General features: G+C 40.0%; 1 protein-coding gene across 11 annotated transcripts in view; it reads right to left on the bottom strand.

The window, feature by feature from the left end:
* Positions 1–9,754: 9,754 nt before the first annotated feature.
* Positions 9,755–12,470, bottom strand: part of rims1b (regulating synaptic membrane exocytosis 1b) — a 114,346-nt gene continuing 111,630 nt past the window's right edge. For all 11 annotated transcript variants that reach the window (XM_077246719.1, XM_077246725.1, XM_077246720.1 and 8 more), the window contains one exon: positions 9,755–12,403. In XM_077246719.1, coding sequence (XP_077102834.1) covers positions 12,185–12,403 — 219 coding nt within the window. In that variant the 3' untranslated portion in view covers positions 9,755–12,184. The remainder of the gene's footprint in view (positions 12,404–12,470) is intronic.

The raw sequence follows: 12,470 nt of genomic DNA, 5'->3' as shown, positions 1-12,470 counted from the left end.
GGAATTTCAGTGTTTCGCCGGCTGATAATAAAGCTGACTGCTGAATATTCATGTTTATATAGGCAAATGTTTATTTGCGTAACAACTTGTTCTTAATATCGTAGTTCCTAAAGTTGAACTGCCTCAGTGACAGACCACAAGGCTATAGGCTACCTTCAAGAATCAATCAATCATCGTGTTAAAAAGTAAAGAAAACGGATGCGAATTATTAAGATGAGCTGTTAAGGCTTTAGCCCCTCAAATGTCAAAGCAATCTGATGGACGTGGGTCTCTCGGAAGGTTTTTTTTCTGCATATTAGGTGCAGAACGTTTCAGCGTTTTAAAACGTTAATTTTATTTCAAAATACACCAGAAATCGCGTTTGCCCAAATATTGTATATCTTAAAGGGACTTGGTTTGCATGAGGAGGTAACCATAGCAACATATGTCGGCTCTTTCAAAAGACATGAGACTAACGTCAACAAATTGAGCCAAATGAATTGCTATAGACATTCGTTGTAGGCCTATACGTGATTGCATAATTTAAACTCTGAATAAATTGAAAATTGATCAGGCTATATTAGAATTAAATGTCTCCTTGAAGGCTTTGCAAAATATTTAGATTTTCACATTTCGCTTTTAGGCTATAGTAGGCCTAGTAGCCTGTCAGACAGCCAATATGTAACAGCCAAAATAAAATCCACACGAACACTGTTTTTTGTGTGGGCACGCTCGCCCTCCCCTAACAGTTAATTCTGATATGGCCTACTGCTGTATCAACTGATCCATCTGTGAGCAGAAAAAAATGTATATATGGCTATACATGCTTTAGGCTATTCATCGTTTATCTTGGGGAATTCCGTCATCATGCAAAAGAGCAATTTGAGTCTATTTGATTCTCAAATTATACGCTTGAGTTTAACTGTCATGTAAAAGTCCCTGCTCAACTAGTGTTTAAGAGGGAGAAACAACGTTTAATTAACAGCAGACTAACATATTTAACACAAATGCACGGAAAAGTGTAAAACCGTAAAAGAGATCAAACAGAATGTAACGGCGTCTGAATTAGAGAATCTTCCATCAGTTTCACATGAAAGATTCCGTAATAAATCCCATGCAGCTGTTGACTGATGGGGGAAACTGTGGCTTTCGTCTTCTGACTGCGTGCTTCCTCTAATTTTCAGTTCAAAGCGCCGTCTTGCGTTCAGAATTAGTATAGGCCAGTGGTTCCCAAACTTTTAACAGGCATGTACCCCCTGAGACATTATAGATCTTCCGGAGTACCCCCAACACAACCAATTGTTAACAAGTTTTTTAATTTATTTATTAATATTTATTTATCATCAATTTTGTCGAGAATAGTTAATATAATCATAAACATATGATACAAATCTCATCAAAAGTCAACATATGATACAAATGTGCTGAATATAATGATTTTAAAGAGATATGCACCCAATCTCACACACAATAGGCCTACAACACATATTCAACCTCTCATTAAAGCTCTCCATCCACATCACGAGTTTAATCAATGTGAGGGATGTGCCTGGATGTTCTTACATAACGCAGCGATGTTAGGCCGAATTGGGGACAGTTTCAGTCTTAGATCATTTTCCACAAACAGTCTGTACCTATACTTGGTCTTAAGGCAGACCAAACTCACATAAATACGTTGCCATCATAAATAAATGGCATCAACATAAAAAATCATCAACATAAAAAAATGGCATCAACGTCTTAATCGCTCGGTTTGCCAGGTCCGAACTTGAAATATAAATTCTCAGAAAATGCATTTAATACTGAAACGTCTGTTTATATATCCACACTCCCTTAATAAAGCTCCAGACATTAGAAAAATATCAGTCTACACATGCGTTTTATATTTAATTTGAGGGAAATACACGAGAGATGACACAAAAAATCTTTAACTTTTAGGTAGCAAAATATGTTTTAGTAATTCTGTGAACTACACTGCGAAAAACAAAAGTAATACTACCCACCGGATGAGGGTCGGCCTCCACAGAACATAAAATATTATTTTTATTTCATTTTTCGAGTTCGCATTTATGAGGGAAAAAACAATGTTACGGACGTGACAGTTCTCCGTTACTGACATGACCGCTCTGAAAGCGACTTCAGAAAGCAACAAAGCCTTTCTTTAAAGTAAATTTCGTTTTTTATTAATTGTATCTTAATTTTAATTAATGTTTCATCAACCAATTGCCTGGATTTAATAAATAAGAAGTAAATATAGTAGAAAATAGATCATCATGACACGGAGTCGCCGGCGCGTGAACTGGACTCTCGTCTCATAAATGAACCGAAACTCAGCGTATAATGTACTTCACAAACTTGAGAAATATATAGAAAGCTTGATGTCTACTTTTAAACAGAACATTTAAAAACGAAAAACAGACTGCTCTCTGCTTATGTAATCCGTATGAAATCTGCATTTCTCTCTGGCGCGTCACTGTGAAGATTGCGAGTCAGCATCGTCAACTTCATCTTGAAGCCGACACACTGAAAAACCTTGTGAAAAACAATTAAAATCTATCCTTGCTATATTTTACATATTCATAATCATTACTTTTGCCGGTTCTTTGTTGCAGCTCTAAGATACTTAATTGGGAGCGCCACTTGTTACATGATCGCGTCACCACTGCATCAGCACCGAAAACATGATTTATTTCTTTTAAATCTAAAATAAAAAATCATGATACGAACCGAATTGTAGGTTTGGTCTATCGTTCAGCATTAACTAGTGATGGGGACGAGACCGCCAATGCCGAGTCCGAGTCAAGACCTTTGAAGATACAAGTCCGAGACGAGTCCGAGAAAGCAGAAATCGGTCTCGAGACCGGACTCGAGAAGCTACTACATCATTAGTCAAGCGCAAACCAGTACAGAAGTAATCAATACATTATCGGGGAGGGTCATGCCTTTTTTCACAATCATTTTGGAGGGTCATCGAAAAATTATTGCTGGCGAAGGGAGGGTCAAGTCTTTTTTGAAAACAGATCTCAAAACTCCTCAGGTAGCCCCTTAAATAAAAAACGAACCGTCCCGTGGATCTTTTTTCGCGTACCCCCTGAAATCAGTCCACGTACCCCTGGGGTACGCGTACCCCAGTTTGACAACCGTGGGCATAGGCTATTGTATGATAGCATACAGTAAGCAACATCTTGCGCAGGATTTGTTCCATGTCTGTAGGCTACTAAATAATTACTCAATTAAGGAGCGTTACCAGGATGGTAAAACCAGTTATTCCGTGTTTTTTTTTCTCCACCAACAATTATTTATTTCAAAAGCAATTAAAATACCAAGACCTTTTAACATTGTTCCATGACTCACATCAGCATCGACAATCAGAATCTAGACATATTTCTGTTAAATCTCCAAATACGTAGGCTAAGTTTCCCCCCTTTTTTCATGCTGATGGGTGATCATTTATGTGGCTCATCTTGGGCTGCATTCCATTTGCTTCTCAACCTTACATCCAATGACTCAGACTATAGAAAGTATGAAAACATGCGATGGAGTTCCAATAGGCTACATTAGAGACCCTCAGACTCACATTCATTATAGCTCATCAAGGGCTAAGAATAGAAATATAGCCTACACTTCACCATCTGCATGCTACAGGACTGCTGTTAATGAGACACGTTCTGTTATGTATTTTATATTGTGAGAAACTTGAGAGAAAATGATCCAGTAAAGCCCACAATGGAATCATTTCTGCTTGCCATGTTCCCTCTTGCTGCAACCACCACCATCACTTGCTATCAGTCACGAGTGGAGCACTGGGGTCATTGGCTGAACACAGAGACATGTATCAGGCTAATTGCTGTGACGCCAGTTTGCCAGGCGGCAGGGAAGGCATGCATCATTTGCACTGCAACATAAATGGCGATGGACAACATACGTTAGGTGAATTGGAAATTGTTACCTTTTGCTTTAGGTGGAGCTTAATAGCCTAATATTTTTAATGGTAAGGTTGCCTACATTAATGAGGTCTGGCTACTTATAATCTCTGTTTGAAGTAGCCTGAGGTGGACATATTGGTTCTTAGGCTAGCTCTCGCTGTTAATTAATTCTAAAATCTACGGTCTAAAATCAAGCCCAATTCTTTATTAACCGCAGGGTTAAGTCTGAGCATTGCAAACAAAACGAGCCCTGACATGACGCTGAGAGTGCTGAGTTCATGATCCACAGCGGACAGCGCTGACTCTCGGAAGAATCCTAACAAACGTCTGCCCTCTGCTGGTGAGTGTGAGGAGAACTGTCATACGCCTCCTCATCTAGCACACGGCGCCAATGCAGTCAGCATCGGTATGGCAATAGGGCTGAGCGAGTATGAACTATTTTTGTGAAGAAAAAAAGTACATACTTTTGAGTGTGTAGCAAAAGGGTAAGCTTTGGGACATATTACATCATCTTTAACGGGCTGTCATCGTAAACTGCCCTGTCAATCATCTTGTCACAGATAAAATCCTCCATTCAATGTAATTTTATTTTCTCCCATTTCGGAGCGAAATGTTGTAGCACGTTAATCTGTCAATCGTGGGTCTTTCATGTGGAGACTCTCCTCCTCCTTGCAATTTGGATAGCCTATGATGCATTTAAAAGTTAATGGCTGAACATTACAACAGTTCACAATGCTGTTGCAGATAAAATATAATGTAGACAACATTTAATCAATACATTTTTGTCAGGTTAGATAGGCTACTGATAATTAATCACCCAAACCCCTTTATCTAAACCTCTACATAACCGCCGGACTCGCACATCCTCCCCCAAACAGCAACATGGTGTCAGCCCAGATCCGGCCCACATCTGGTACATGTGGATTCAACAGGTAGGCTACCAGTTGTGGGCCGGATCTGGACCGACACTATATTGCTGTCTGGGCCATGTCTGTAGCCTACTAGTTTTTTTTTTTTAAACAATACTCCTGTTTACCTGTTTACCTTCTCCTGTTTACCTGATCCAATTACTCCTGTTTGTAGTTCTAATCGAATCCTCGTCCAACGCGCAATGGGTCGATCGATCCCATGACCGGTGTGGAGAAGTGTTGAGTCCCAGTTTAGGACACCAGTAGTAAGCCTGCTCTAAAGCTGTTGTCACGATTCTTAATGTAATCAATCAAACTTAAATTCATGTGATAATCTTTTATTTTTATCCTGATTATATATAGTTAAAGTGAAAGAAAAAGCATGTTTAGGTATGTTTTGTGACATTTGTAATTGTTATTAATAAGGCATAATATATATATTTTTGAATTGCATGTCATAATTAATTTTTAAACAGAATTATGCTTGTATCATATTTGTTATCAAAGTGTTTTATTGAAAAATATCGTAGATGGTGAAAAAAATGTTATCTCTAATAATTTCGGATAGCTTTATGCTATGCTACTATTTAAAAAACACTGAGAACAAGAAATGTTTAATTTCACAATCTATATAGATCATATCTATATAAGTTATAGCTTCGGTTATATAGCTACTAGTATATGAAACATATAAGTTAAAAGATATTAATGGTCGTTATAACCAAGGGGGTAATCCATCAGCCGGAAACTGAAGACTCGCGGGGGCCGCCATTGTAGCAGAACTTCACCGGCTGTTACCGTTCCATTAACTTCCATTAATTTTGGGGGGGGGGGGGGTGTCATGGAGGCATAAAGTCAAGGAGAAGCCCATAGATAGAGTGTCCATAAAAGCAACAGGAAAAAATATTTCAACAACGTTTTTGAGGAATTAGTTGATTCAGATTTGTCTTGGCACAGCTACTAGAAGATTTACAACTGTCAGACTGTCCTCAAGCTCAGTTTGAGCCAGCGCGGTACGCTCAGCCATCAGGAAGTGAGTGCACTAATCGGGCTTCAGTTTTCTCCGTTGAAATCAAGGGGATCGTGGGTCCATTTCTTTTACTGTCATTGGTTGTAACAAGTTCCAACGACTTATAGAATGTGTTATCTGATTTTTAACCAGGCACTAAATCGAATACCCATAAAATGTGCTTTGAATCGGATTGGTTGGGTCCTAAGCTGGGACTCAGCACTTCACCATACCGGAAATAGTAGACCATCAAATTCAGGTGAGGAGGTCCCACGGGGACCCTTGCCCAAACGAGAGAGTGGCAGGCCTCGGGGACGCCCCCTACCGGATCGCCGCTCGCTGGGACCCCTGACTTTGAACGGCTATAACTCGGGGACCAGGTCAAGTTGGATACGTTTGAAAGGCCCTGTCTTTAGATTAGAGTTTGTGGAATATTGACTGAGGGGTTCTCAAGATATAAGCCGCGAAAAGGTGCGCCTTTATAGCGGTCAAAAGTTTGGAAACATTACAATTTTTAATGTTTTTGAAAAGTCTCTTATGCTCATCAAGCTTGTAATTATTTTATCAAAAAAAAAAATGGAGGAAAAAACAGTAATATTGTGAAATACTATTACAATTTAAAATAATGTTTTTTTTTTGTTAAATGAACTTTAAAAACAAATTTATTTCTGTATTTATTCCTTTTTAGAAATCATGTCTAATATCATATCATCTTATATGCTGATTTGATACTCAGTTATGTTGGAAATGCTTGTGCTGCTTAATTTTTTTTTCGAACCTGTGATAATTTTTTCAGGATTCGTTGATGAGTAAAAAGTTTAAAAGAACAGCATTTATTATTAAATCTTTTCTAACAATATAAATCTTTACTGTCACTTTGTTTAATCAATTTGATTTATTTCTACTGAATAAAAGCAATAATTTATTATTATTTTAAATATAGACAAAAAATTACTGACCCCAAACTATTGAAAGGTAGTGTATATTGTCACAAAAGATTTCTATTTTGATTTCTAAATCTTTTTTTATTTTTTACTTTTTATTCATCAAAAAAGTATCACAGGTTATAAAAAAACTATCAAGCAGAACAGCTGTTTCCAACATTGATATAAAATCAGCATATTAGAATGATTTCTGAAGGATCACTGAAGACTGGAGTAATAGTTGATTAACAGTCAGTTTTGCATCACAGAAATAAATTATATTTAAAAGTAAATTCAAATAGAAAACCATTGTTTTCGGCACCTTTAACTGCTAGAAACCATCTCGATGGCTCCTCCTCCCTCACCACCCTTGATGGCGGGGCAGCTAAGGGATACCCGCGTATCCCGCTAGTGGAGCGGGCCGCTGCAATGCAGCTGTGCCCTAACTCCACTTGGCGCGGAGAACCGTGTCTTCCTCCAGTAGGTTCTCGTCGGACCTATTCGACGAGGCTTACAAGGCCTGTGGGGAAGCTGCCTCTGCCATGCACGCCATGGCGTTGCTACAGGTCCATCAGGCCAAGGCACTGAAGGACCTGCACGAAGGTGGTCATGATCCACAAGTTCTCCAAGAACTTTGTGCCGGAACGGACCTCGCGCTTCGTGTGACGAAGGTCACCGTGTGGTCAGTGGGTCGTGCGATGTCCACCTTGGTGGTCAAGGAACGCCATCTCTGGCTGTGTCTGGCCGACATGAGGGAGACCGACAAGCTGCGGTTCCTTAACTCCCCTGTGTCCCAGACCGGCCTCTTCGGTGACGCGGTCGAGAACTTCGCCAAGCAGTTCTCGGCTGTACAAAAGCAGACAGAGGCTATCAAACACATTCTGCCGCAGCAGTCAGCTGCTGCCTCTACCCCACCGCCCCTGGCTCCTCAGTCTGCTCAACGGCGGGGGCATCCTCCTGCTTCTGCCCCGGCTCCCGCGCCGCAGCAGCAGCCTCCACCTAAACGGTGCCGTGGAGACAGTCGCAGGCAGGCTGCCCACCCGTCCAGGCCCCCGCCAAGAAGGGTGGCAAAGCCAGAGGTAAGTGACCCCAGGACGGGCAACCCGGAAATGGATGGAACTGCTCTCTAGGAGACGGTGGCCTCACCGCTCCCTTCCCCGGAGGAGGGCCGGGTGGAAAAAATTTCTGTTCCGCCGCTGGCCTCAAAACCAGCGGTACCCAAATTCTCAATAATAGACCAGCTTCCTTCATCTCTGGTTCTGCAGAGGGCCCGGAGAGCAGTGGGAGGAGAGAATCTTCACCACTCTCATCCGCCTCTTCTGTCGCCAGCGGGCAGCAGAGTGAGGTCAGAGAACACCACCAAGGGATGGTCACGCCTCCTGCACCTCCTGTCCCGTGGAACCAAGTAAGTGCTGCACAGCACACTCATACCCCTTTTCCACCAAAAAAGAACTGGTTCGGACCTGGTGCTGGTTCAAAGTTGGTTCGGAGTTGGTTCAACTTGCGAACCTTCTCAGAACCGCTTTGTTTTTCCACTAACTAGAGCGCTCGGCGAACGATGTCGTTACGTCACTGTGTACGTCGCTATACGTCTTAGCTAGAAACGCTTGCAAGTACAATATTACTTTGGGATTATCTCTAACTCGTGAACCAAGAAGGCTTTAAAAACAATTGAAATATGTAAGTCCTTGAATATTTTCCTTTGATATGTAATCTTTTCTGATTAGTTATGTACACCTGTCTTGTGTCTTTTATTTCTTTCCGTTTATTTGTTCTATATTGTGACTGTTTTCTTCTTTGCTTACATAATGTTTTTGTTTTTTTAAAAGCTAGAAACGTTTGCGCCAACTTCAAGCATAACAATTACAATGGCAGACTACATCGTGTTTCTGCAAATGTTTCTCCTGGCCCTGCGGTCAGAGAAGATGTTTAGAACACATCTAAACCCGCCCCCAGCCGTGGTAAAAGAACGGTTCTCTGTCCAGCAAAGATTTGGTGCTGCTTTGGAACCAGTTTTCCTGGCCGAGAACCGGTTATTTGGCTGTCGAAACACAAAGAACTGGTTAGCGAGTAGGCACCGGCTCCGAACCGGCTCTCAAAATGCTTTGGTGGAAAAGGGGTATCTGACAGCAGCGGTAACCCGCTCGGCCTGCTCCATATGAGACCATTTCAGCATTGGCTTCACGGCCGAGTCCCGAGATGTGCGTGGCATCACGGCACTCACCAGGTGGCAATCACACCGGCATGCCGCCAGACCTTCAGCCCGTGGTCAGATCACTCGTTCCTGCGGGTAGGAGTCCCATTGGAACAGGTATCCAGGCATGCTGTAGTATTCACAGATGCCTCTGCCACCGGCTGGGGTTCCACGTACAACGAGCATGCAGTGTCAGGGGTGTGGACGGACCCCCAACTGCATTGGCACATCATATGGTAAGTAGATTGGCCTCTCTAGTGAGATTCCTATTGGTCAGTCATGACCTACGTCTGCGTTCCCTCCCTTTTAAATTGTAATGATATTTCACAATATTACTGTTTTTTTTTCTGTATTTTTGGTCAAATACATGCAGGCTTGAGGAGCATAAGAGACTTCTTTGAAAAACATTAAAAATAGTAATGTTTCCAAACTTTGGACCCGTACTGAATGTATAACAGTCTCATGTGAAATTATTCATATTTAACAATTTTTTTTGCTATTGTTTTACTTATGAACCATGTAGATAAACATGATTGGAGGGAAATCCTGAGGGATAGCCAATTCCATCATGGATGAGGTCGTACAAAACATATTGCAGATGTTATTGTTCCTAAATCAAATCTTAAAATATGTCAGCCAACACTATATGAATGCACTACATGATAAATATTGATTAAATTTATTTATTTTAAAACTCTAATCTAGTGTAGTGTCACATCTGGGATAATATATTGGCTGAGGTTTGTTTGTCTAACCACTGTTGATAAGTAAAAAGTTAAATGAAAAAGAGAAGAAAATAACCATTGTGTTGAAAATTTCTTCCACACACTTTTTTTATTTGGAAATAATAAAAATTAACTTTTTTCTTTTTCTTTTAAATATAAAACATACACATCATATGAGCCACACTTGTATACAAACAGAAATGTTGCAGTGAATACTTTTTCTTTTTCATCATCTCAGTGAAACACATACTAGAAGTTGTAAACAGTCAGCATTGTTTTCCCGTCTACTCAAGAATACTGATCAAGTAAAATAAAACCTGTCTCTCGTGAATAAAAACAATCTTTTTTTTCTGATTTCATGTTCATAGCAGAGGTGAAGAATTTGGCTCGAAAGCACAGAGAAAAGGACGATCTGGCTACAGCTTCAGAGCGGAGTGGTTCGGCCCTCTAAAAGTGACAGTGAGAGCTCTAGATTTGGACCCATATGATAAGAAAGGTGTCCGCTCAGCGGTCCCATATTGGGATGGTTGTTCTCAAAAGTAAGCCTTGGCCCCTTTGCAAATATGGCTTAACCACATGGTTATCTCATATTTACAACACATGCGCTAATTAGTCTCTGTGCATCTACATTTATATTTAACATGTATACGGTTATGTATGTATGATATATTTTTGACATTTCCTGTTTTGATATCGGTATACTCATGAATAACTTGATGGGATGTATACACATTTTATAGGTTAATTTCTGTGGTTTTGAGGTAAATTATGATTTAGTAAAATCTGTAAAACAGGAAGGAGGTTAGCTTTTGTTCAGTGTTACAGTACAGCACATTTCCCCAAAGGTATATAAAAGACTAAAAATAAATAATTAAAAACGTGGGGGAAAAAAACTGTTGCAACATTCAGCACCGAATGGACTATTTTTTTTTTAGCTGATCTGAAAAGTCTGAGTGAAAGCAAATGGCTTCTTTTTCTTGGTTTATCTCTTATATTCAAGTACAAGCAAACTGTACATTACATGCAACATACAAGCTGGCCTACAGTATGTTGAACTAACACATATCTATTTCTGTTACTTTTTAACATTTGTGTAGTCTGTTTTACAAAAATGTGCATGCAGCTGGGAACTGATCCGAGTCATGCTGCTCCACTGCACTGGAGGGAGGGGCCATTGGCCTGATAGATGATTGGTGTTTATGTTTGTGATGGCAAAATCTAATTGGTCACTTCAACATTTACAGAGACACACAAGAGGAATTTGCATTTTTTCTCATCTCATTTAAAAATCAAGCTTTTGTGCTTGCATTATTAATTTAAAAAAAGACATATGTGCAAAGGCTTGTTGAAGAGTTTGAGTCAATCTTGTGACCTCAGGGTGGTATAAGTTGAAAGTGGCTTTTGCTAAACCATATATATTAAAAAGGAAAATGTACGTTTACGCAATCACTTACCATCAAACAAATTAAAAAAGTTAGTTTAGTGTCCAAAAAACTCTATGTATCAAGATTTACTCAACAGATGAAAACATAATTTTATAGATTTCTTTTACCAAAGACCCTAAATTATAAAACTTACATGTTCACAAATATGTTTACCTTGGTACATAGTGTTTTTTCATTAACTAAATATATACTTTTTAATAGCATTTAATGATAAGTGTAAATACCTACAAATCGGATTGAATTTACTGAATAAGATGATGTATGCAATGTACTGTAGGATAATGTAATCGTTTCAGTTAACAGTAAATAAAAATGTATACTGTGCAAAGAAATGTGTATTGTTCCAGATACGTTGTCTTCAATCTCTTTTTTAGCATTTCTTGTCATTTTCACAGCACACTGGACAACACAAACCTCTTGATTTTCATAAAATGTGCCAGTGATGTACAAATAAATAAATAAAACTAAACAAATATAAAATAACTTCTAGAAGAGAGTGGCCTCTGCTAGCTGTCACAAGCATTGAAAACAGAGGAACTTTTTGGAGGAAATGAACCATGGCTTTGGGTCCTCCAGGTTTAGGCACCAAGAAAGGCCCTGCCCTTCCAGACAACCTCCCCAGGGGACACCCTACGTCTTTCCAGTGGCTGACCTTTGACTTTCAGTACAAACAGGGTTTAGACAGGGCCTCGGCTGAGGCCCCACAATCCCTTGGTCAGAGGTCACCTTTGTTTTTGGGCTGATACATTCTGATGCTCTGTTAAAAACTAGCTAACGTACATTTCTTTAATGAAGACTTGACAGAATATCACCCTGCTTTCTATGTCACCCTAAAGCGGTGCTTCCCACGTGCTAGTGTGCTAGACAGCACTAAGTCTCACGCAACAAACAGTGAGAGAAACAAACAAATTCGGCAGAACACGTGCTACCCACAAAGAGAAAAACATAAAAACAAAGTCACAGGAGTGATTGTCAGATTTTAACAAAGCTTTGTGTCATTTCATCGCATTTTCTGCCTGGCTCTTATCTTGTTGTCTCTCAGCTTGTATTGACTGTGCTTTATATTGTTAGTCAACTAGGATCGAACTCCCGCAGGTGCCGGTGAATTGTCCAGGGATGTCTGAGAAGCACGTCGAGTTATAGAGGCAAGAGTTGGGTCGACAAGGGAAGAAGGCGGGAAAAGTTTGTACCAGCCAATGACATTGCTGGAGAGGTCCAGCTCCTCTAGTAGGATTTGTGCAACTCCCATGAAGGATTTGTGGTCCATTCGCCCATAATCTCCCCAGACAATTACCTAATAAAATGAAATTACAGGTTGTTTATTGATTCATCAGTGGATGGAACTCTCAGGTCACACAATC

The sequence above is a fragment of the Siphateles boraxobius genome, unplaced genomic scaffold, assembly GCF_051911475.1.
Source record: "Siphateles boraxobius isolate OS27281-9 unplaced genomic scaffold, OSU_SipBor_1 29, whole genome shotgun sequence".
Classification (NCBI taxonomy): Eukaryota; Metazoa; Chordata; class Actinopteri; order Cypriniformes; family Leuciscidae; genus Siphateles; species Siphateles boraxobius.
This window is presented reverse-complemented; position numbering and strand designations above follow the sequence as displayed.